The following is a 26,865-nucleotide window of genomic DNA, read 5'->3' as shown; positions in this document are numbered from 1 at the left end:
CCCAATTATACAATGATTCCAAACCCATCATTTTTTTCTGAACATTTATATTCTTGTTAATACAACATAAAAAAGCCACAAGACTTGATTTCAGAAAGTAGTGATAGCCTCATTTGGGATCTCTCTGGCCCTGTTCTTCCTTCACAAAATAAAACTTGCTCAAAAAGGCAGCGAAAGAGGAAGGGGACTGATTTTCTACACTGGACTAAGACTTCAGCAGACACAGGTTTCTAAACTAGATGGCCTCTCTGTGCAGAACTCCCACTGGTTCCCAAGAGATTTGTAAAATTACAACCATCTGTGACGACTGAGTCTGTTTCTTCTTCTATTAATTCAAAGCAAACTTAAAAGCAATTTAAACTTTAAAAAGATCAGAAAATGTATTTGCATAATACTCAGTTACGTTTTCACTCTTATGCTTAGCAAACAAGTGGCATCCTAAAATCTGGTAATAGGCCTGGTCACAGTCTTTTGGGGGACAGGAGAGGGAAGACTTCATTTCTTCAGTCCATCTCTACCTTTCATGTTGATAGATTCAAACATTCACAGTGCTATAAGTATTACAAGGGGTTATTCTCTATTTGCACAGCATGGGAAAGCTATTTCACTTTACAATGGGCCAACATACACATTAACCAAAAAAAAAAAAAAGCAAGCAATAGCAGACTTTTGCTTTTTCTTTCCACAATTCACCTTCTGGACTTGCCATTTTTGGAAAAAGCAGTGAGGAAAGTAAATTTCTTTCCAGAAGCTACATATCTTTCCATTGGGAAACCAGGATATATATATATATATGTATATATATACAAATGGAAGCATTTTAATAAAACTGACTGGAAGTAAAGCTTCTCTCCATTCTGTTTATTTATCTGCTGCTTGTTGTTCTTACTCAGATCACAGTCTATGTTGAAATTTTGGGGAATCAGTGCAATTCCCACACATTTGACAATGTCCAGCCCTCAATGTCTTTACGTAACACAGCGCTAGGCAAGGATTATTACTCAAATAATATCAGCTTCTTGAAAGATTCTTATCTGTAACATATTGATTTTATTAACAAGTGCTGATCACGTTAAATCCACAGCACCATTTCAACACAATTGCATGCTCTCTCTCTCTCAGACGAACAGAATTCAGGTATCCTTCAAAGTGTGAATCCTACACTATGGTTTGGTTTCCTGCAGGCAGAGGAATCCGATACTAAAGCTTATTGGAACAGAAAGAATGAGTACGAATACCAATGAGTCTGTTCTCTTTTCACATAGCTATTTTAGGAAGGACTCTGCATAAGAAATATTGAGCCTGTATAAGTTAAGAAAAAACTTAATTCTATATACCACTGGTAATACCTTCCAAGATATTTTGTCTTCTTCACTCAGAGAGGGGACAAGAACACAGGAAAAGAAAAAAAAATGTTTGAGCAGATATTAAAGCTTGTAAGACTAAATTGTGAGAAATGACCTGCTCCCCTAGGGCATATTCTAAAGCATGTACTTATATACTTTATTTAACAATAAAATTATAGAAAACTACATTTACACCTCACTTATAAAAAATAATTTTAAATGGTTATGGCAACCCAGCATCAGAACATGAACATTTTTGTTTGTGAAGGCAGGTAAAACCATGTCATAGGAACATTCAAACACTAAGAGGCAACACAAAATGATGGGAACAAAGAGGACATTTTTTTCTTTGTTTTAAAGAGAAGAGTTAATGGTAATTTTTATCCCTTGGTAAGATTTTCTCAGCAGTCATCTGCTGCCTCCTTCTGTCCAGAATCAGCTTTTCCCTACACATTCCCTGATAACATCTGGCATAATTAAAATGAAAATTAGTGCATTTTATTATAAAGTAAGTTTTATGCAAAGCAATTTACTGAAGAGATATCACCTTAAATAAAACTAGTGAAGTGTGAAAACAACCCATTAGAAACATTTTCTTCTGTTAAAAATTAAACAAAAACTAGATCCAAATTGAGCATGCAGGAGCATAACAATTTCTTTTCAGAGAATATTAACCAGATCAGTTTTCACCTACAAACAAAAGTTCTCTGCATGGGAAACAAGTTGTGTACTAAGCTGTATACTTGTAATACTTTCCCCCAGCTAAAACATGCTAGCAAAGCTGAATTTGTTTTAGGATAGGCAGGTCTTGTTTAATTCTTCACAATCCCAGGAAAGGAAAAAAGATTACCTGGTAAAGAGACACGACTATCCACACACATGGATAAAATTCTTTCATACACAAGTTTTCCTGTAGAGAAAATAAGAGGTTAAATCAACAGCAATCTATAATTTAATTGTGAAATAGTGGCTCTTTCGACAAGAGTCAAGGAAGGTTATCTACAATGACTCTATCTCTATTATATTATGCTGCCACCTAGTGAGGCCAAAAGATTGGAAGGCCTGAACCTATGATTCTGTATGCTGCAAAAATTTCTTTGGCTTAGCTCCAGTATATGCAGCGGTGGCAATACGAGTCAGATTACTCCAACCATCTCCTGTTAGCCAGGAAAGAACATCTGATGACCTCTCTGCTGAGCATTGTTTTAACTGACGGTCAATACATAGAAAGACAGAGAGGGGAAACACAACCTGGAAAAAACAAGTGTCACTGTACATCCTGTTAAACACCAACTATATATTGCAGCTTTAAATGCTATAAAATAAATTAGTTCCATACAGTTGAAAAAAGTACAGTGTAATTCAAGCAGATGACAATCTATCTTTAAAAGAATTTAAAATTATGTTAAATACATTTAGTAACAATATGTTGTTCTTTTTCATAGCCCATACCCAATTAAAATTTTAGGCTCAATCTTTTCCAAACCAGAAAGAGACAGCATGAAAGTTTGTTAAGGTTTAAAAAGACAGTGAAAAACAAAGTAGTATTTTGCCAAAACATTATGTAATGAACTACTATAACCTAACCTAATGAACTGAAATTTCAGAACCAAGAGACCTTGACCTTTCCCAGGCTTTTGTTTGGGTTTTCATCATTGAATACATAGAAAAGGTTAGCATTTTTTCCTTCAAGCGAATTTGTAAAACAAGTTTTCTTATCAAAAAGATTACATCAACTTTCACAGTGTTGGTGTAACAGATGCACCTAATTTGCCTCTACCATTTTTTTGTCAAATGTTTATGTATGAAAGAACTCCAAGGATCCTGCATCCTGAACCGATTCACCTAATTTAAGTCATGAGACCTCCCTGACTCCAAGAAATCAGGCTTACCCCATTTATTAAAAGAATCAGTGTAGAAACACATTTACTGGGTGTCAAACAGGTATAGGAACTGTGTGTGAACTTTGTCCCAACAAAGGCAGTTTCACACAAGGGCTGCGCGAAGCTTCAGTCACTGATTCGATTCGGCAGAGATTCGGCCCGATTTGGTGGCCGAACCTCTGAATCTGAATTGAATCAGGAGACCCTTTAATCTCTCTGAATCAAATCAGAACCCTCCAAATCGATTCGGAGAGATTCGACGATTCAGACATAGACACAGCTTTAGATGTTTTTTCTACATACCTCAAGGTACTAGGCGGCTTGTGAATACTGAGATAGTGGGGTGGATGCAGCATTCCACGGGAGCACAGAGGGGTCCCCAGCGTGCTTGGCAGCAGATCTAGAAGTGGACCAGAAGCACTTCCAGTCCACTTCTGGATCTGCCGGGGAGCACGCTGGGGGGCCCATCCCATTCCCCCCCAGCTCGGTGACCAGTGCCTCCTGAGTCTGGGGGGACACCCAGGGTCCCTCCACAGCTGATTGCCAAGCCAGGTGGGTATGGAGATGCCCCCTGGCGCACTCTGCAGCAGACCAGAAGTACTTCCAGTCCACTTCTGTGTTTACCACTGAGCGTGCGGCGGGGCCCGCCCCCATGCTCCTGTGGGACACTAACCACTCCACCACTGCAGGGTTCACAAGCTGCGCCTGGTACCTTGAGGTATGTAGAAAAAGCATTTAAAGCCATGTCTATGACCAAATCAGTGATTCTCTGAACCAGCATCAAATTTTCAGATTCGGATTCGGCCGAATCGAATCAGGACAGCAATCCGAATCAACAAATGGAATCACTGTCTCCGATTCGGGCTGAATCTGAATCAAATACAGCCCGTTTTGCACACCCCATACTTGTTCAGTAAGGTGATGGAGCCAAATCATGTTCATATTCCACCAGATGCACTGACCAGGACTACTCCCTTAGAAACAAACTTAGCTGGACTCATATTTATATATTAAGACCTAATTTTTTTCCCTGCCAAGTATGGCCAGGGTCAAATGCCATAGCTCCAAAACACAAGGTGGGCATAAGCCAATACTTAGCTGCTATCTGCATTGAATGTGACTGAAAACACCTGACAGAGTGAGTGAAACTACCACTTGTATTTTCCAGCTTAGTTTGACTATGTTTCCTTAATGTTATTACTGTTAAGCAGGCAACCACCATTCCAGGAGCTGACAGATTCTGGAAGACAGTGCTATTACCATAGTGGGGCAGGGGTAGCCTCTCATCTTGGACTGGAGTACAAGGAGGTGGTGGCGGGAGACCGGCAGCTACTGCAGCTCTGACTCCCGCCCAGACTTAGGTTCAGGGTTGAGAACATAGTTGGAGCTGCTGCCCATCCCTTCCCCCACCCCACCCCACCCCTCCTTCACTTACCCTCTGGCTCTGGCATGGCTCTGGTCCTGCTCCAGCCCAGGGCACAGAGCACACAGCTGCTCCAACCACAGCCTGACTACGCAGCAGTGGCAGCTGTGGCTTCTGCACTGCTCCAGCACCTGGCCACAGCTATTGCTGCTGCAACAGGGAGGTGCAGGTGGCGGGGGGGTGGAGCGGGTGCTGCAACAGGGCACCAGCAGCAGGAAGCAAGATGTGGGTGGACAAGGGCAGGCATTAGGCCAGTTGACTCCCCCACCATGTGCTCCTGCCACTTCCCCCCCCTCCCCCCAGTACTGCTTTTCCCACTGCAGCAGTTGGGGGGGGGGAGGGGGTGAAAGGTGGAGAAAGAGGGGTCGAATTTAAGACAACCCTCCAATAATTAGATTCTACACATGGAAAATTATAACAAATTTATTCACTTTTCATTGACAGAATCTAATTATTGGGAGTCATCTTAAATTCAGAATCATGCTGGATTGAGGTAGATACAGCATTTATTTCTCAGCGATAAGCAAAAACTCAAGTAGGAAACAATACTTGTACTGCCTAATATAGAGGTTAGAAAGTATGGCATGCCCAGCCAATAATGTTTTCCAGACCTCCTGGTTACTTACATGCTCATGCTAGCACTAATCTATAAACATCATTCTACAGACATCAGGTCATCTGCTGAATCTTTCCTCATGTTGTCTTACTAAAGACCAAGGTGCACAGATTTACTCAAAGCAAGAGACTCAAGACCTGACCCAGAGAGATACACCTTGGTCTGCTACATTCCTTGAAACTGCAGTGCTTACTCAAATGCAAAAGGCAGTATCTACCCTTTACAGCAAAATGAGCATTAAAGCACACCACAGAACTAGTCTTTTATTATTATCAAATGTTCTCTCCCTGGGAGAAGACAGCCAGCTGAAACAACTGTTTTTCTCATAATAATAATAATAAAGCACAGCCAACTATTTAATCATCTCATCTCTACTGCTCCCTCGAATCCTTCATTCTCTAAAAACTGGAGATCAGTTACAGCCATAAAAAAGATGTTTATATCATGAAATCATTCCAGCAGTACCCATAGCTTTATAGCATTTTTGATACATTTATAATTACTCATTTTTCACTAGTGCACTGAACAGTATTTTACTCTGCAATCAAATTGGCATTTCTTATAATTCACCCTGATAACCACAAAAATCTAGAACAGATCAAAAATAAATTTGCTTCTTTACATTGTAAAAAGCAAGCTATTTATTACTGGTATATACATATACAAAGCACAAACGATATATTCTGATGAGACCAAGGCCATTGATAAAAATATATGGTTACTTCAGACTAAACATCCAATACCTGTAAAGCGTTTTATAAATAAAAAAGGGAATCACTTGAAGATCTGAAGAGCCAACTGAGAAACAAATCATCATAAAATCAGAGTAGGGAACTCCAGAGATCGTCTAGTTCAATCCTTTGCCTAAGGTATGATCATCCTTATCCAAATCATGCTATACAAATCCACTGTCTAACCTATTAGCAAAACTATACAGTCAACCCTGACAAAACTACAAAATCACCTGACATAACACCCTAACCTGCCACAGGTAAAGTAGAGGGACCATGGCAGTGAACCCACTGCTGCTGCAAGGTAATTAAAATATACTCCCCTCCCCCGGCAACAGAAGGTGGCAATAACGCCCTCAGTCCAAACCAATTTGATCCTGGGTCTGTACCATTCTTCCTGATTCCAAATATGGCAAAACAGTCTAAGCCGAGAAGCAAGATTCTCTAGCCAGGAAACTCCAGGTTTAAGTTCCAGCAAGAGCACTGCACACCCCAGTCACAATCCCCAGCACTGACTGCAGCCAACCCCCAGTGGTTCCAAGGAAGGCTTTTAAAAAACCCTGATATGTAGCAGCAGGAGGGGAAAAACTCCTTCCCAGACTCATGTGGCAACCAGTAAAGGCTAGAAGCACAGAAAACCCATAGTAGAGTTTAGGCATAAATACTCTTAAATCATCCCAGACCAATGTCTGTCCAACCTCTGTACAACACCTTCAGTGCCGGAGTTTCCACAGCTTCCCCTGGCAGTACATGCCACTGCCTCACTTTTCCAACAGTGGAGAGGTTTTTCGGGATATTCAATCTAAACCTACTTTTGCTGAAACTTCAAGCTGTTGGTCCACGTCCTAGTCTTTGCAACAAGAGAGAAAAAGTGTTTTCCCTCTTTTTATGGCACCCCTTCCGGTATTTGAGGACTGCTAGCATGTTCCCCCTGAAGCACCTTTTTTGCAAGCTGAACATGTCCATTTCCTTCAGTCTCTTTTTGTCTGACTTGCCTCCCAAGCCTCCGGACCCTTTAACTGCTCCAGCCCAAAACTGCATACACTACTCCAGATCAGGCGTACTCAGCGCAGCCACTGGCCCACAAGGCTCCCCATGGAGTGGGAAATTTGGTGGTGGAGGAAGGGCCATTAATACAGTCACCCTCCCTCTGCAAATTCCCAAACCTCAAATCCAGAATCAGCACTGGGTTGGGGCCAAGCCACACTCCTTCCCCACCCCTACCCCCTCATGGGGCCAAGCCACATGTCCTTCCTGCAGGACCGGACTGGGGCTGGGCCATGGCCTTTCTTTCCTGTGAGGCCAAGCCATGCCCCATTTCTGCCCACCCCACATGGGGCTGGATTGCAGCGGGGCAGCTCCCTGCCCCCCTCCACCTGGCCAGATGGTGCCCACTGCACTGGCCCTAGTGCTGGATTAGGACTCCTGGTGGGATCCAGCCCAAGGACAGATGGGGCACTGCCCATCCAGTCGTCCAGGGAAAAAAGCTGAACCCCACTACTCTAAATGAAGCCTAACCAATGCCAAGTAGAGAGACACTATCTCTTCCCATTTCTTGCACTTGGTGCTTCTACTGATGCATCCCAAACCGCATTTGCCTTTTGTGCAGCTGCATTATACTGCAGATGCATATTGATCTACCAAGACGTTCAGACCCTTCTCCAGGACACTACCATCCAGCCAGGTGTTACCTATTTTGTACCTATATTTTCGGTTATTCTTTCCGAGGTGTAGCATCTTGCATTTGTCACCACTGAAGATCCTACTAGTTCTTGCCCAGCTTTCCAATCTGTTAAAATCCCTTTGAATTGTGTTCCTGTCCTCTAACATGTTTGCAATCCTTCTCAGTTTCATGTCATCTGCAAACTTCCTCAAGCAGCTTTTAATTCAAGGATCCAAATCATTAATAAACACGTTGTACAACACTGGGTACATTAATAGGATGAAGTTCATAAAGTACGTTGCCTACTTGCAAAAGACTCAGAATATTGTACCAAATGAAGCCACCATAAAATGGACAAAATACAGCAAAAGAGAGAGAAGACTATCATTTTGGTTTTAAAAAACATTACTAAAATGACTTTTTAGGTTACACCTTTCCTCCCAGAACAAGGAGCTGCCATACAGAACCTTCATGCTTGGGACATGGTAAAACACATGTAATAATTTGAATGTCAGTAGCTGTTTCATGAAGGGATGGAGAATAGTTTTTTATGCAAAGATTTAGTACATTTCTCAACCATGGATGCCACCAAATTCAAAAAAAGGTTTTGGAGGGGTGTGCTGACCCTAAAATGCTTGAGAACCATTGCCTTAGAAGTTTTCCAAGTCATGGAAGAAGAACACAGGATCAACATCTAGAGAAGGAGTACTGGTTCCACATGTATGGGGCTACCGCCGCAGTTCAATCCCCATTTACTTAAGATAAGCAAGGAGGGTAGCCTCAGAACAGGAGATATCCCACTGATAGATGGTAAAAACAAAAAGGATTTCAAATATTGCTATGTTCCTTCCCCATGAGAAGTCTTAAGCTGGTTCTCTTAACTTTTAAAAATCACTTCCCAGATATATGAGTATGCTATGCTGAGCAGCACAAGCCAGCAGTTAGGCATGCTACTGGCTTTCTGTGCTATCCTGTAAGCAATGGAGAAGAAATATTGGAAAGTAATTCTAAAATCACTGTAATTATACAAACTATAAGCTAGTAAGGCTTACATGCCAAGAAAAAAAACAGCGCTAGAGAACTTCACCTGGCTCACTACTTTCAACTGTTTTCTTGCAGTAAGATTATCAAGAAACAGAAGATCCTCACATCAACAGAAAAGCTAGCAGGATTTTTGTCTGCCATGGGTTACATATAAGACAGATCTGAGGTCAGATGTTTTGTGAGCATATCTCCAGACTGGAGATTGATGGGATTCCAGACCAGATGCAGAAAATGATATCAAACTGTGTTTGCTACTTTAACTTTGCTAAGCTCTGTATATAAGAAGAGTTACTTGTACGTCAGACAGAAGTTGGATAGAGCAGATTCCTACCATCACCAACAACTTGCTTTCTTCAGCAAGGCAAAACTGAAACTAATGGAAAGTGGTTCCTGACACAGAGTACTGTTCCTCAGTTGTAAAAGTAGCTATTCTACCAGTCACATCAAAGGCTGCTGAACAATCCAATATCACCAACAATATCTAGCACAAATTTATTCCTGACTCTAGCCTAGACCAAGAATTTACAGGGCTGAGATGCATGTGGAAAGAAAGCAAATGGGATAGGTGAGGGCAACTGAGAGTACCAAAGGATGCCTTATTAGACCACTATCTTTAAACAATGGGCTCAACTAGAGGCATGGGGAAAGGAAACAGTATTCTTAATCAAAACTAAATGAAGCCCTATCAAGCGAGTGCAGAAGGAATCCAAGGTTCCTAATAGATTCATAGTCAAAAGGGATCTTAAAAAAAAACCTGGAACTGCTCAATTTTCCATGAAAGCCATTAACAAAAACCCCACTACAAACTAAAACAGTCCATCTTGTTTTATAATTAATTCCTTGAGATTATTAGTCAAGGACAGTAAAGGAATTAACAGTACATTGTGCAAACTATTTATACACTTTAGTAAAGCTAAATATTTAAGGCAGGTGATATCAAGCAAGTAACATTTTAAAATACTTACCAAAAGTATCAAGTATATCTGTAATTAATACGAATTTACTTGGATAAAACTGGATTACTGTTGTGTCCGAAAGAAGTTTGGAACACTAGAAAAGAAAAAAAGGAAGACAGCTTTTAAAAGGAGGGTACGGATTGGTTTGTGCATTTTTAAAGCATTTCTGTAAAATGCTTTAAATGCAAGTCAGACAAAAAGGAACCAAGGATTCTGGTCTCAGCTAGCATTACATTTATTTGCCATCTCTGTCTGCACTACAAACACAGAACCATAGAAAATAAGGGTTGGAAGGGACCTCAGGAGGTCATCTAGTCCAACCCCCTGCTCAAAGCAGGACCATTCCCAACTACATCATTCCCAGCTATTGGGGGGCCCAAAACTGGACACAGTACTCCAGATGTGGCCTCACCAGTGCAGAATACAGTGGAATAATTACTTCCTTTGATCTACTGGTAATACTCCTACTAATACAACTCAGTATGCTGTTAGCCTTCTTGGCTACAAGGGCACACTTCTGACTTATCCAGCTTATTGTCCACTCTAACCCCCAGGTCCTTTTCTGCAGAGGATTCTTCTGTCCTAACATGCCGTTCTCCATTGCCAGAAGAGTTAACCAGAACAGTCTTCCCTTATACCGTGTAATCCATGGTGTATCATTTCATAAGCTATGCATTAGCTCTATGCGACTTTGGTCAGCATGCAGTTGGAGTACTGCATCCAGTACTGGGCGCCGCACTTCAAAAGGGATGTGGCCAGCCTGGAAAGGGTTCAGAGGAGAGCCACCTGCTTGGTGAGAGGGCAGAAGTACAGGCCCTACGAGGAGAGACTGAGGGACCTGAACCTGTTCATCCTCAGCAAGAGGAGCTGAGGGGGGACCTGGTGACTGCCTACAAACTCATCAGAGGAGATCAACAGCAAATAGGTAGAGCCCTTTTCTCCCCAGCACCACCTGGGGTGACAAGGAACGATGGTAATAAGCTGATGGAGAATAGGTTTAGGTTAGAGATCAGAAGGCAATATTTTACAGTTAGGGTGGCCAAAATCTGGAACCAACTTCCCAGGGAAGTGGTCCTCACCCCTACCGTGAGCAAATTCAAGAGGAGGTTGGATGATCACCTGTCTGGGGTCTTGTGAACCCAGCATTCATTCCTGCCTGTGGCAGGGGGTCAGGCTGGATGATCTGTTCAGGTCCCTCCTGACCCTAACTACTATGAAACTATGAAATTATGAAACTATGAAACAGTCTTCTGGCAAAGAACACACAGGAAGAGTCACTTATTTTTAAAAAGTGTATTTATGTTACTTTTATGATGCTCATCACTATCAATTTCTGAGCCTCTATATTGGACATATCCATAGCACATCTACACTAAAAAAATAGCTAATGTGTGTTTTAAGTATGACCTAGCATGTACATAGATGCAGCTGTGCACTAGGCCTGTGTGAAGCAGCTAATATTCACTTCGGATTTGGCCGATTCAGGGGACAGTGTTTCGATTCGGTAATTCGAATCACTGCCCCGAATCGATTTGGCCAAATCTGATTCAGAGATCTGGCTGCTGGGGGAGGGCTGAGGGAGCAGGCAGGGGATAGGGCCTGGCAGGGGTCCCCCACGGTCCCCTCCCCCACCCCCTACTTACCAGCTCCAAGTCCGGCTCCAGCTTCCTGCCGCAGCCAGCAGGGACTGCCCGAATCACCGACACTCTCCGAATCTTTTACAAAGATTCAGACAGCTTTGAATTGATTCAGACTTTTTAATTGGTCCCCTGATTCGATTCAAATTTGGAGATCCAGCCACAGAATCAGGCCAAATCTCCTCCGAATCAAATCACCACCCAAAGCTTCGCACAGCGCTACTGTGCACCAAACATAAACATAAAAGATGCGTCACATGGAGACAATAAGACTAACAGAACTCCTGGTGCTGTTAGCATATCTAGCAGTATCCCCTCAAAGAAGCTATTTACTGACCAGTAGCTTCATCAAGTAGACAAGATCTATGACAAGCTGTTGCATGAAGGCAGGGAGTGAGTTGCAGAGAAGCAGCAGCTTCATCTGCGCTCTCCTCATAACAGCCTCTTATAATCTGGCCCTAAGTCCATAACGCCTTAAATCAGATGCCTGTGTGTTTTGATGAAATAGGTTTCTTGCCTGTTGCTGCATGTTTCATTTCTGAGAAATAAATTTATCCCCTTCAGGATGAACATATCATGATTTTGGCCTCTAGCTAAGAAAACAGCTTACCTCCATGATAAGAAAGCCTTGTGTGCTGAAAAGCATTTTAAATGAAAGGGAATATGCATTAATGAGACTTCAGAGTGAGGCTTTCTGCCCCATGCACACTGTTTTCTAAATCAGTGTTTCCCAACCTTTTCCAACCCAAGGCACATATACATTAATAACATTTTTCCATGGCACACCTGTTAAGGCATTCCCCATCCTCATACCCACTGCAACACATTGCCATGGCAAAATTCCACAGCACGTCTGTTCATTTCTGATGGCACACTGGTTGGGAAACACTGTTCTAAACACTGAATTACTGCTTCTCACTCTCATTATCACCAGAACTATCTATAATATTTCAGTAACCTAAACACATGCCACTAATATTCAGTCTTAGAGAATAGTATCCATAACAAGAAGCATGTGAAGGAGGAAGCTGCAAGTGAGAAGTAGTTAATCCATATACATGGACAGCATTCACAGACCAATGAGAAGTTGTTTCATTTTTTAAGTAAAAATGTGCAATACAGATATTCAAACTGCTCAGATTTTCACAAAGCATGGTCTTACAGGGCACCTTGTCTTAGGATCATCCTTTCTACTTACTTTGAAAAGCTGTGTGATAGTGTGTCAAGCATTAGGAAAAAAAAGCTATGTTCAGGTCGGTCACCATGTAAGAGAGGCACACTGCGCATGTCTACGGCTGTGTATAAAAAGCAGGATGCTTTATTAAGTCATGTGTCCAACTTTAGTTCTGAACTCACAGTTATGTTTTACTCTTTCCCTTCCAACAAGAGCTCTGAGATACCATGTTTTCTTTAATTAAATTAATCTCAGGTCACAATGCTGTTCATGGTAGTCTGTTTTTAAACAATATTGCTAATTCCATACTGCTACAGCCAAATATCAATCATCTGAAGTCATGGATCATTTGCTAAACTCCAACCATGATGGATTTATTGTTTTATTTCCTCTGTTATTGTAACCAATGATATTTACAAACGTAAACCATTTTCAAAGGTAGATCCAGCACTGTAAAAATAAACCTGACCTTAGGTAGCTTTTCCCCAGGACTAGCAGCATTACAGCCTTATCACTTCTAAGGATGGCCTCTGGTACATCTGTCTTTGACCTCATCTAAAGGCTAACTCATAAGTAGTAATTCTTTACATACATCACCTCCCCCCAAAAAGAGCCATTTCCAAATTAGCACAGGTGAACATTGTGCATCATTAGTACAGAACCCCTGAACCATTTTCTGTGCTTCATTAAAATAATCAGATTATTCAATTACTTCACCAGGTTGGAATAGAAAGTGGAAATTCACATTGGCCAGTATTTAATTTGTTTTTTACTTTTTTGGGGGGGAGAGGTAGGAGTTGGGGGAGTTAGCAGTTAATAAAGAATTGAAGACAGAGCAATTTATTTTAGTTTTAATCCTGTTTCATTTGATCAATCTATTTTATCCACTTGTAGAACCAGCACCTTTGCACTTTCTACCACATGAGGCCTCCTCTCCTAAACCAAATCCTTAAAACCACTTTATCCTCCTTAAAACTTATTTCTACTGTGAAGCCAACTGAGCACTTCAGTCTAACAAAGGACAAACAGGTGGCAAGCTGAGATTACTGCTACCAACTGTCTTATTACACACATGAAACGTGCACTCGGCTACCCTAAGCAAAATGAGTTTGGATTAGTATTGCTCTATACTCCCTTCTCTTACTATACCACATTTGTCTTACCAACCTACTTTTAAGCTGTACAAGTAATAGCCTCCCTCTTCTGTGTGTCTGTACAGACTACAGCACAATGGAGACCTGACCTGATTGGGACTCATGAGTGCTATGGTCACACAAGCCTCAAGAAATGTCTGGCAGAAGTAAGGAATACTGCTCATTTTCAGGCCACTAAGGCAAAACAAGGCAGACCTTAAAGGAGACCTGTTCCAGTGAAATCTGCTTTCCAGTAAAATTGGTTAATTTATTTTTACTTTCCATAGTGGGAACCAGCAATATAAGGAGCTTTTCATTCTTGTTCCTTTTGAATGACTTGGATACTATACCAGATATTAACTAAAAACCAATCTAAGGGCCAAACCAAGTTATTCTACTGCCAGATGTAGACACTAATCTACAGCTGGTATTACTGACATGATGGGAGCACTCAGCTTGGCATCTCGCCCCTGGACCTCCATGACATTTATAACCTGCTGAGATAAGACTATCTGGGAAAGAGAAGCAATTATCCTGTACCACCCTCCATTAGTTTAAGCAGCAGTACAGAATAAACTAGAGATTCCCCCATCTACTACTGCAATATCCCTGCAGACAAAAATAATCCTTAAAGTCAGCCATTACAAAGAATACTAGAGCATTTAACACCATAAGCATGGACGTTGCCTAGTATAAAATCAACCATCATCAATATCAGTAGTCTCATTTCTATAACCAGGAATAAACCAAGACTAATTTTGTTTTTAGTTAAGCTTTTTGATCCTTACAAAACAAAGGTTTCTTTACATGCGACTTTAGCTTCAGGCAACCTCCACAGAAAACTCAAAAACAATTTTCCCCATTAAGGAAAATCTAACAGCTATCACCCTTACAGATATTTACTATTTTTATTTTATGTTCCTTACATGCATAGAACATATTGCAGTGACACAACAGTGATGAGGCCCTAGATCCAAGTACCCTTTAAATAAAACATCTGACAGGATGTCCTATGGGCTTTATTTTATTTGAAGACAGATGAATTAGAAACTAAGCGAAGCCTGCATTAGGGCACAATCAATAAATTAAGCCAAACAGAATTATTGCCAAGAGAAATATTTAGGAAAAAAACACATGCTGGTTTCAATCATTTTCCATGCAGAATCTACACCGCAAGCTGCTCACACCATGGTTTCTTTGGAATCCGACACAACCATCCTTGGTTAATGTTTACTTTGTAAGCCAATAACAGACCTTGAAAGGAAGCTAGCAGTGATCTGCCGCATGCCATTTGAGGAAAAAAATGTTTTTACTGGAAGATAAGTCAAGTAGATTTTTGTATCTCCAAATATCTGGTGCAAAGACCTGCAGACCCACTTGGCAGCTACTTTCAGCTGAACATACTGGAAAAAGGATCTTAACTACCACCAAATACTCTTATCATTTATATGCTTGAGCTAGAGCAATGAAACAAATCATGAAACGTACATTTTATATAAACCCAAAATAGTATGATGTGCATTTTACAGATACAGACGTACTGTTTCCAACCTATTAATACCCTGCATATATATACATATACATATATCCATACATCAGAGAAATTATCTTAAAGGCTCCTATTTTATTATCCTGTATTTCAATACAATAGGGGGGGTTTTGATCTTTTTGTACTCACTTTCTCAAATGTATACCAACACATAGTCAAGAATTAAAACACTACGGCTGGAACCTGAATTTAGTCAGATTTTTATACAAGAGCTAAGTCAGCTTCTATAGAGTCCAGGGAACAATGGATGCAATGTCACTTTCTTTACAAGAACGAATACTTGTAGAAGAACCTAAACAATAGAATCTATAAAGACAAAAAGGTAAGGAAAGAACCCCATTTCCCAGACACCTGTTTTTTTTCAAATACTAGCGCAATACTCACCCAGACTTCTCTCTTCCCCTAAACATTTTACAAAGATATATTTCAAAGTACAAAATGATACAGGATATTCAAGGACCCCAATTTCTATGAAAACCCTTGGATATCCCTTGGATATTACTTCCCTGATAGAGCTCTAATTGGAGTTAAAAAATAAAAACCAAAAGGATTTTAGCATAATAAGAACAGGCAAGTTAGCATTAGTAACCTGCAGAAAGAAGAATATCATCATTGTTTATACTAGGGTTTTTTTTAGACTTCTGTCTTTCCCCGCCTCTTCCTATTCAAAGTTATTCCTTGCAGCCCATCCTCATGTTTTGTCCAATCTCAGATTAAGTGCATGAAAAGTTTCACAGAGGATGTTTAAGTGCTTTCCTAGATATAAGGACCCCTACATATAGAATCATCCTGTCATTTACTACAGTATTACTGACAGTAACTGACTCTCCAACTACTTATGGTAATAATGCAGTTTAGGTTTTTTGGGGTTTTTTTAGAATATGCACACACCACGCACACAAACTATACACCTAGTTTCCAAGTCTCATTTCTACCATCAAAATTACAAGCAAGATTCAAGCAACTGAACCAATCTTGTAACTAGAATAAAATCTATTTTAGGGGAAGGGAGACCAGGGGAGGACAACGAAAAAACAAAACAAAACAAGATTGCTCCAAATCTCATTATTTTTGTATAGCATAAACATATGTAAAAACTTACCTGGATAACTATTTTTAGAGCTTTTACTTTTTGGTCAGAGGACCAGGCATCCTTTAGTGACTGGTTGAGTTCTTCAATTCGATTTATATAATCCTGCTGAGTTAAATTCAACAACTCTTTTTGTGAACCCTGGCAATATAAGAAAAATAAAGATCTATTAGAGAGAGAATCCATTGCCAATGAAACTACAATTTGGAATTTCCTAACACTTCTGGAATTTTCTTAATAGTGCATGGTTACATTCAGCATGCAATTATTAATGCCCCTTCTGTAAGACTGTTTTACACATGGGAGTAAATCTACAAAACAAATGCAATTCCAACATGTGGCATCATAATATTACCATCATGGGTTGTCAGCAATGTGATTCATTGTAATGTCTTCTTCCACTTGAGGTAATGGATTTAGTGATGACAACCAATTACTGCTACCTATAGATGGACCAACACTAGACAGATAAGACGTGCTGCCTGCAAGTTTCTCAGATATCTGACAACAGCAGGGAAATAGGGACTTGGAGAATCACAGGTTCATTCCAGGCTCCAGGGGAAAAAGTACACTTTAGTGGTCAAAGATCCTCCTCCTATTTCCCACCAACTTGTCTCTTCTGCCCTCTTACCCCTAATCTGTACCTGGTTCCTTATCCGCATCCTCTTCCCCTTCTAGCCCTCAATCCTCCATTCTAGTTGGAGTCTCTCCTTTCCCCTTTTCCAGTTCTCCCCCCAACATAGACTGCACATGAGATCCATGTCCCATGTTCCTACTGCCTCTCTCTCTGCCGCATACTGGCTCCCATTCCCAGAGTTCTTGCTCTGTCAATCCAGTCCCCAGCCCCCATACCCCAGCCCCACCTCAAGTTTCAGTCTTTTCCTTTTCCACCCAGGACCATCATCCCAATCTATTTCATCCAGTCCCACTAATCTGGCTCTTGATGTACCCATGCATTTGATTCGAGCCAATTCTACCACCATACCATCTGAATGAGAATAGTGGGCACACGACCCAGAGGCTCTCTACTCTCCATTCTAGGGATCAACTCTTCCATATGCCTCCAATTGTTAGCTCTAGGCTGCTCTGGACAAGTTTAAGCAACTCAGGACACAGTTTTCAGGATGTTCATCGTCTCCCATTGTAGCAGCTCATACTGACCTATATAATTTCAATATCCCACTGTGATGGAATAAGAGACTGCATGCCAGGTACTTCCCCTTATGTTTTATTGCAGCTGCTCATTAACAAATATAGCCCAAAACTGAAGAGATCAGAGCCACAAACAATGTCCCCAAAATTCATGCATGTGGAGCTCTGGTTTAGGCACACAGCCCATTTCAGCTTATAAATATTCTCCACACTTCTGGAAATGCTCCTGCTGACATCACTGATGCTGGTGTAAAAAAATCAAACAAAAATAAAGCATAACACAGGAAACATCAGTATTCAATACCTGCCAAAAAGGGTGAAAATTCAAGGACAAATACAACGGACATTTAAACAAACAGATGTAGTACTTGACAGTCTCCTTCTATATCTTATACTCTTTAAACTAGGGGTGCACTGATAGAGCTTTTTGGGGCTGATACTGACGGCTTTTTTAAGAAGCCATATTGGCTGATACCAATCTGATTCTGATATGCAGCCACACAGCCTGGAGAGCAGTGTCTGGCTGGTAAGTTTGTTGTGGGGGACAAGGGTGGTGGGGGCAGATTAAGGCCCTTGCAGTGAGGGAGGGAGTGGGGCTGGGACAGGCACTGGGGCAGGGACAGGCACTCCCCAGCCAGGGTGGGGCAGGGCACAGGACAGAGCCACAGCTCATCCAGGGGGCATGGGGGTGGCAGCTCCTGATGCTGCACACACCCCAGGAGGGCACAGGGGCCAGGGGGGTGTGCTCCCAGATCTGCATGCAGGGCTGGGAGGACTGCCTCTGTGGGCTGGGGCCGGGACTGCACCAGACAGAGCCACAGCTCATCCAGGGGGCATGAGGGTGGCAGCACCTGCTGCTGCACATACCCCAGAAGGGCACATGGGCCCGGGGGGGGGGGGGTGCCCCCAGATCTGTGTACAGGGTGGGGCAGGCTGCCTCTGTGGGCTGGGACTGGGGCTGTACTGGGCTCTTCCTGGCAAGGGGCTGGATGCACTGGGCTCTTCCTGGCAGGGGGCTGGGCGTGGGACAATGGAGGGTGGGGTGGGCTACAGCAAATTTTGGGGTGGTTGCAGCCCCCAAAACCTACCCTCCCAGCGCTGCTGCCGCCACCCGCCCTGAACACAGCCGGGCCCAGTCCCCTCCCAGGAAGGGCCCAGAGCAGCTTTGGCCCCAGCCTGGAGCCGCAGCCAACCCTTGCCCCACGTGCATATTCAGAGGCACATGCCCACCCATGGCCTCCCGGGGTGTGTGCAGCGGTGGGAGCCCCCACTCCCCACACGAGCCACAGCTCTATCCCATGCCTTGCCCCACCCCGGCTGGGCAACACCTGCCCCTGTCCCTGCCCCACTCCCACTCCCTCCCTCACCACTGTGCATTTTCATGCAGCATTTATCAGCCACATCAGACAAAAAAGCTGACTGCTAATACTCTCAATTTTCCTCATATCGGTTCACCTCTAATCTTAACCGAAACCTCTTGAAAAATAAAACGGACTTCAAGAACGCAAACCTAAACTGACCCACATGCTATTAAGCCACTTCCTCTAAATGAAATTCTTTACTCCTCTACATTTTTATGAAGAGTTATGGTTCACTTTCTATTAAATTAAAGCAGCAACTGAAATAAAACAGTCATCTCAGGCTCCATGAAACACAAGGCCAGGGCTAATCCTCCCCTGGCCCTGCACAACAGGTACACTCCCTTCCCCACACAGAAGAGGGGGAAGGTAAGGAGCTTGCAGCCACCCCCAAGAGGAGGCGCAAGGTGGTGGTGGTAGGAGGCTCACCCCTGCAGGGCACTGAGGGACCCATCTGCTGTCTGGACCCCCTAGCCCGTGAGGCATGCTGCCTCCCAGGGGCTTGCATCCGGGATGTAGCAGAGAGGATCCCCAGGCTCATCCAGCCTCTGACTACCACAGATCCTTATCCATGTCAGAACTAATGACACGGCCAGGAGCAATCAAGACCAGGTCATGAGTGACTACAGGGCTTTGGGGGCTGGACTCAAGAGGTTGGGGGCTCAGGTAGTCTTCTGTGCTCCCTGTTTCAGGCCATGGTCCCAGAAGGGAAGGATGCATCGAGGAAGTGAACTGGCGACTTTAACGCTGGTGCCACTGAGAAGGCTTCGGATTCCCTGACCACAGCACGCACTTCAGGGAGAGAGGACTCCTGGGAAGGGACAGCATCTACCTCATGAGGAAAAGTAAGACCCTGTTCATAGCCAGGATGGCCGAACTTCTGGACAGGGCTTTAAACTAAGATTGCTAGGGGATGGGGATACACAAATTCAAACATGTCCAAGGACCAACATACAAGTAAGCCCTGTAGATACGGATACTGGGAGAGCCATGTTTGCAGGAACTGAGAGAATATAGTTCACCATCACCAGGACAGGAAGACAAGGGCCTCAGTAGGACTCAGGTGCCTATATACTAACGCCAGGAGCATGGGGAACAAGCAGAAGGAGATAGCCCTCCTACTCTCCAGTGTACATTATGACCTAGTAAGGATTACAGAGACCTGGTGGGGACTGGGTGGGGAAGAAAGGTAGAGGCATTGCTCTCTACGTGAAAGAGCAATACACCTCCTTGGAGGTCGACATCAGCTCCAAAAATGGACAGCTTGAAACCCTCTGGATCAAGTTGGTGGGAGGGGGTGCAAAAGAGACCTAACTGTAGGTGTATACTACAGACCACCAAACCAGGGGCAGGAACTTGAACTGGAGTTCACCTGAGAATTGAGTGAGGACAGAAGTGCACATGACATGGTCATGGGCAGTTTTAATTATTCAGATATCACCTGGAAGGAACACTCAGCCAAGTAGGATCGGTCACGATCTTTCCTGACCTGTGTCAAGGAACTCTTCCTGACTCAGGTGGTTCATGAGCCAACCAGAGGTGATGCCCTGCTAGACTTGGTCCTGGCCAAAGGAGACGACCTGGTGACTGACTTAAATATAGAGGGAAGTCTGGGCAACAGCGACCATGAAACCATCATGTTCACTGTCTGACGCAAGATAGATAAATTGGATAGCAGGATTGAAGTCTTGGACTTCAAAAATGCAAATTTAAACAAGCCTAGGTCACTAATAGGGCAAGTACTGCAGGACCAGGGATGGGAACCAAAGGTGAAATGTGTGCACGAACAGTGGTTGTTCCTTAAGGACATGAACCTTGAAGCACAAAGGAAGTCCGTTCCCATGCGGAGAAAAGGTAACAGAAGAGCTGGGAAGCCCTCTTGGCTAAACAGGGAAATCACGGTCCTCTTAAGAAAGAAGAAAGAGGCTTATAAACAATGGAAGCTCAGGGCAGGCCCCAAGGAGGACTATTCCATGACAGCCCGCATTTGCAGGGAACAGATAAGACAGACTAAAGCAGCGACCAAACTTAAATTAGCAACAGGAATCAAGGACAGCAAGAAGTCCTTGTTTTAGGTATATAGGGAACAGGAGGAAAACAAACGGGAGTGTGGGGCCATTGTTCAACAACTCAGGAGAGCTGGTTACTGGTACCCAGGAGAAAACTGAACTCCTGCATGAGTACTTCACCTCAGTCTTTCACCAGACCAAGGGGAAACTATGCCAGGTAGAGTAGAGGATGAGCATGGTAGGAGTAATTGCTTTCCTACTACTGCTGCAGAATTGGTACATGACCAGTTAAAAAAAATTAGATGTATACAAGTCAGCTGGACCAGATGATCTTCATCCAAGAGTGCTGAAAGAGCTGGCTGAAGTCACTGTGGAACCCCTGGCGAAACTCTCCCACAACTCGTGGCACTCTGGAGAAGTCCCTGAGGACTGGAAGAGGGCCAATGTTGTGCCCATCCACAAGAAGGGCAGGAGGGAGGACCCAGGTAACTATAGGCCAATCAGCCTAACTTCCATCCAAGGGAAAATCCTAGAAAAGTTCATCGAGGAGTCTATCTGCGATAAGCTTGCAAAAGATAAGATTCTGAATGACAGCCAGGATGGCTTCACTGTGGGCAGGTCTTGCCTTACCAACCTCATCTCCTTTTATGACTAGGTAACTCACCACTTGGATACAAGAAAGCAGCTTCAGACTGAATACCTAGACTTCCAAAAGGCCTTTGATCTAGTATCCCTTGATGTCTTCATGAGAAAACTGGAGGATTGCTTAACCCCGAGACAGTCAGGTGGGTGAGATACTGGGTGCAAGATAGGACCCAGCGAGTCATAGTGAACGGATCTGTGTCATCCTGGCAAGAAGTGGGCAGCAGTGTCTCGCAGGGGTCGGTGCTTGGTCCAGTACTTTTCAACATGATTTGGATGTGGGGGTGAAGAAATCAGTGCCCAAGTTCACAGACGACACCAAGTTACAGGGGAGCATGATCACGCTTGAAGATAGGCTACAGTTACGGGCAGACCTAGACATGCTAGCAAGTTGGGCGGACTGAAAGCTGGTGAAGTTCAACGCTGCGAAATGTAAAGTGCTCCACCTCAGGACGAGCAACCTCCAACACACCTACAGGCTTGGCAGCACCAAACTGACTAGCACCACGAACAAAAGGGACCTGGGAGTAATAATAGACCACAGTATGAATATGAGCCAGCAGTGAGAAGCTGTAGCCAGTAGGGTAAATAATACTCTGGCATGCATCAATCGATGCATCTCCAGCAAAGCCAAGGAGGTGATTCTTCCACTCTGCTCAGCACTGGTGAGACTGCAGCTTGAGTACTGCATCCAGTTCTGGGCACCACATTTTAACAAGGATGTGGACAAGCTTGAGAGAGTCCAGAGAAGGGCCACCCGTATGATCAGAGTCTTAAAAGGCAAGCCATACAAGGAAAGGCTGAGGGATCTGGGACTCTTCAGCCTGAGGAAAAGAAGGCTGTGAGGGGACCTGGTAGCAGCTTACTGCCACACTACGGAAGTATATCAAGGGCTCGGTGAGCAGCTGTTCACCAGGGCACCCAAAGGGAAAACCAGGAGTAATGGCTACAAAAGCCTGAAAGATTGATTCAGGCTCAACATTTAGAAAACCTTCTTCACAATCAGGGTGTCCAGACTTTGAAATAAGCTCCCCTCCAGAGGCGGTGCAATCAGCTACCCTGGAAATCTTCAAGAGGAGACTAGACTGACACCTTGCTTACTGACACCAGTTATCTTTCCTGCTTGGTGCAGGGGGCTGGAACCGATGATCTTCCGAGGTCCCTTTCGGCCTTATAATCTATGAATTTATAAAAACAGTGTTTATACACGTGTTCTGGAAGGGAGGTGGGGTGGGGCAGCGCTTTAATTAGAGTGGCTCCAAGAGCTGCTCTCCTGAAAGCGCCAGAAGTGTCACATGTATCAGCATCTCTGTGCTGAAAAATGACGGCAGGGGCATTTTAACTAAAGCTCCTCAAACAAGCTTTAAAGCGCCCCCACCATCATTTTTCCGTGCAGGGACGCTGATACACATGACACTGGAGTCTGCTGGAGCACAGTAATTACCATGTTGCAGCAGACATGATTAATTGAGTCTGCTCTGCCTTGCTGTAATTACTAGCTTCACCGGGGGATGGGGCTGCAGGAAAACTTAAGGACACCTCCCGACCAAGACAGGTGACATACGCAAGGAGTACCTAGGTACGTAACAGGGGTCCAAATAGTCTTGAAAATCAGGGGGTGGCACACGCAGCAATCCAAGGCCTTAAATGCCTCTATACAAATGCTCGTAGTATGGGGAATAAGCAGGAGGAACTCGCCCTCTGAATAGCCTGTTCAAACCCAGACATAACAGGGCTCTCAGAAACCTGGTGGGATTCATCCCATGACTGGGTGGTTAACATTAGGGGCAATAGGCTTTACAGAAGAGACAGAACAGGAAGGAAAGGCAGGGGTGTGGTGCTCTACATCCAAAAGCAATACACATCCTCTACCAGCAGGATGGGGTCAGAGGAGGGGCAGGCTGAAGTGCTCTGGGTCAGGATACAGGGGGGTCGTGGGGAAAGGGACTTAACGGTGAGGGTCTACTACAGACCTCCCAACCAAGGGGAAGAGCTGGACCACAAATTCTCGGGTCAGCTTGCACTTAAGGCAAGGGATGTAGTTGTCATGGGTGATCTAAATTACCTGGACATCTGCTGGGAGGAGCAGTCAGCCAGGTCAGACCACTCACGGAGGTTCCTGGCTGAGATACAGGACCTCCACTTAACCCAGGAGGTGCACAGTCCTACCAGAGGGAATGCCCTGCTGGACCTGGTCCTGGGCACAGGCGATGACCTGGTAAGACGGCTCCAGGTCCTCGACCACCTGGGCGATAGCAATCATCGCTTGCTGGAATTCACCATCCAACGCAGGGTGCCAAGGTCCTGCAGCAAGGCAGTAGCCCTAGACTTTAAGAGGGCCAACTTCAATGAGTTGAGATTAGTGGGAGAGGTGCTGGGGTCCTCGAGAGTAGGGGAACTTGGTGCCGAAGAGGAGTGGTCGTTCCTTAAGGAGACGATACTCAGGGCCCAAGGGGTGACAATCCCAAAAGGAAGCAAGGGGGGCAAGAGTGCCCAAAAGCCCCCCTGGCTCACCAAGGGCATTCGTGAATGCCTGATTGCCAAAAAGGAGGCGTACACCTGGTGGAAGGGAGAGGCTATCACCAAAGAGGAGTATACCTCCACCGCTCAGGTCTGTAGGGGGGCTGTTAGAAAAGCTAAAGCAGATACGGAGCTAGGGCTAGCGCCAAGGCTCAAAGATAATAAAAAGTCTTTTTTTAAATATACAGAGAGAATGAAGAAGGCACCGGGAAATGTGGGGCCCCTGCAAGATATGCTTGGCAATCTGGTGGTTGCACCAGAGGAGAAAGCAGACCTCTTCAACAAATTATTCACCTCCATTTTCTTGCGCAGGGACCAGGACTCCCCGACCAAGATTCCAGACAGACTCAGGAAAAACGCCGACAGGCCTAAGGTTGGGGAGGACCGGGTTAGAGAGCTTCTGGAGGGGCTGGACACGTTCAAATCGGCAGGTCCAGATGCTCTCCACCCCAGGGTGTTGAGGGAATTGGCAGGGGTTATTGCAGGGCCCCTGACATGGCTTTACGAGCACTTGTGGTGCTCTGGCTAGGTGCCAGATGACTGGAAGAAAGCCAACGTGGTTCCCATCTTCAAAAAAGGGAAGAGGAAGGACCCGTGCAACTATAGGCCCATTAGTCTTACTTCAGTCCTGGGGAAACTCTTTGAAAAGATCAAGGAGCACATCTGTGATGGGCCAGCAGCAGGGATGATGCTCAAGGGCAACCAGCACAGTTTCATTAGGGGCAGGTCCTGTCAAACAAACCTGATTGCCTTCCACAATCAGGTCACAAAAGCATTGGACGCAAGTGTCGCGGTAGATGTAGTCTTTCTGGACTTCAGTAAGGCCTTTGACACTGTCTCCCACCCCATTCTCATCAAAAAACTAAGTGACTATGACATTGATGCCTACACAGTCAGATGGATTGCAAATTGGCTGAAGGGTCATACTCAGAGGGTAGTGGTGGATGGGTCTTTTTTGACTTGGAGGGAAGTGGCAGTGGAGTCCCCCAGGGCTTGGTCCTTGGGCCTGCACTGTTCAATTTCTTTATTAGTGACTTGAACGATGGGGTAAAAAGCAGCCTGTTTAAATTTGCTGATGATACCAAGATTTGGGGTGAGGTGGGCATGCTAGTAGGGAAGGACAGATTACAGCAGGACCTGGACAGGTTAGAGGGGTGGGCTAATGAAAATAGGATGGGTTTCAATACTGACAAGTGCAGGGTGCTGCACTTGGGCAGTGGGAACCATCAGCACGCTTATAAGCTGGGAAACTCCCTTCTCGAGAGCACTGTGGCATAAAGAGATCTTAGAGTCATTATTGACTCCAAGACGAACATGGGCCGACATTGCGAGGTCATGGTCAGTAGGGCTAACTGTACCTTATCATGCATCCACAGATGCATCTCAAGCAGGGCCAAGGAGGTGATCCTCCCCCTCTATGCAACACTGGTCAGGCTGCGGTTGGAGTAGTGTCCAGTTCTGAGCACCGCACTTCAGGAAGGATGTGGACAGCACTGAGAGGGTCCAGAGGAGGGCCACCCGCATGATCCGGGGACAGCAGGGCAGACCCTAAGGAGAGAGGCTACAGGACCTTCACCTGTTCAGCCTTTGCAAGAGAAGGCGGAGGGGGGACCTGGTGGCCGTCTATAAACTCACCAGGGGGGACCAGAGGGGTTTGGGAGAGACCCTGTTCCCCCTAGCGCCCCCCGGGGTAACAAGGAATAACGGCCACAAATTGTTAGAGAGTAGGTTTAGACTAGACATCCGAAGGCACTACTTCACAGTCAGGGCGGCTAGGATCTGGAACCAACTTCCAAGGGAAGTGGTGATGGCTCCTACCCTGGAGGTCTTTAAGAGGAGGCTTGACACCTACCTGGCTGGGGTCATTTGAGCCCAGTTTTCTCCCCTGCCCAGGGCCGGGGGTCAGACTTGATGATCTACAAGGTCCCTTCTGACCCTGCTTCTATGTATCTATGACTCTACAGTGCTTTGGAGAAGCCTCACTGCATGTGTACAGGCACCCAAAATATCTCTTGGTTACTTTGAGGACAAGACAGACAACTAGTCTGCAATCCTGTAATGCACAAGTTCCTTTCCATCTTAATACCACTAATTATAAATTAGATGGCTGCTTAACCAAAAATCAAAGTGTAACATACAATGGTGTGCTAGACTAGAGCAAGAGTTACTGCCACAAACTAAGAGCCAACTTCACAACTATTCATTTGTGAAAAATAAAAAGCAAGCCTAAATTCTGTCAAGTCAGAACTACAGTAGGTGATGATGATATAGGTGTAGGTATCAGGAATACATGAGGAGCAGAGGAAGTATAAACATGGAGTAGTCAAGCTGTTCAAGCTAAAGGACAATGTTGGCACATAAGCAGGTGGATATTAAAATGAGCCATGAATACATTTTGGCCAATAATTATATGGTTTCTAACCATCCAAGCATCTGTGTTCTGGAACAGTCTTCTCATAGCAGCAGTGAGGCAGAAGAAGCTACTTTTAAAATAGTCTTTGCTCAGTTTATAAGCAGGACAATCTGCTGTCACTGCCTACAACACCAGGGGACTGGGCTTGGTGATGCAGGGGTTTCCTTCCAGTCCTATGGACAAGCACCAGTAAAATAAACTGACAGATGAAGAGATTAAATCCATCAGCCACTGTTCCTTTACATTTCTGGTGCATGCCGTTATCCCTCCACTAACAGTACCTAGCCTACATGTAATTACATTTTTGAGAAACCAATTTTGCAACGTGAACCTAGTGCATGATTGTGAGAAACATGAAATCCAAGCTGATGTTCAGAACCCAAGCATGGAAGCCTTAAAACAACAGGACAGAAATACAGAAGACAATACAGAAATACCCTACTTCAGCAGAATTAAAGAATTCCTTTCTAAACTATTCTAACAGCTGTCCTGACCATCTCATGCCCCAGTACAGTAAGGCACATAA

At 44.3% G+C, this 26,865-nt stretch overlaps 1 protein-coding gene across 1 annotated transcript in view; it reads right to left on the bottom strand.

Moving 5' to 3' along the window:
* VPS35L (VPS35 endosomal protein sorting factor like) overlaps positions 1–26,865 on the bottom strand; it is a 110,596-nt gene that overhangs the window by 71,380 nt on the left and 12,351 nt on the right. The window contains exons 7-9 of the mRNA XM_019494745.2: positions 16,258–16,386; positions 9,672–9,756; positions 2,197–2,256 (exon numbers count right to left, since the gene is read on the bottom strand). Of these exons, the coding sequence (XP_019350290.1) occupies positions 2,197–2,256; positions 9,672–9,756; positions 16,258–16,386 (274 nt within the window). The remainder of the gene's footprint in view (positions 1–2,196; positions 2,257–9,671; positions 9,757–16,257; positions 16,387–26,865) is intronic.

This window comes from Alligator mississippiensis, chromosome 13 (assembly GCF_030867095.1).
Source record: "Alligator mississippiensis isolate rAllMis1 chromosome 13, rAllMis1, whole genome shotgun sequence".
Taxonomy (NCBI): domain Eukaryota; kingdom Metazoa; phylum Chordata; order Crocodylia; family Alligatoridae; genus Alligator; species Alligator mississippiensis.
This window is presented reverse-complemented; position numbering and strand designations above follow the sequence as displayed.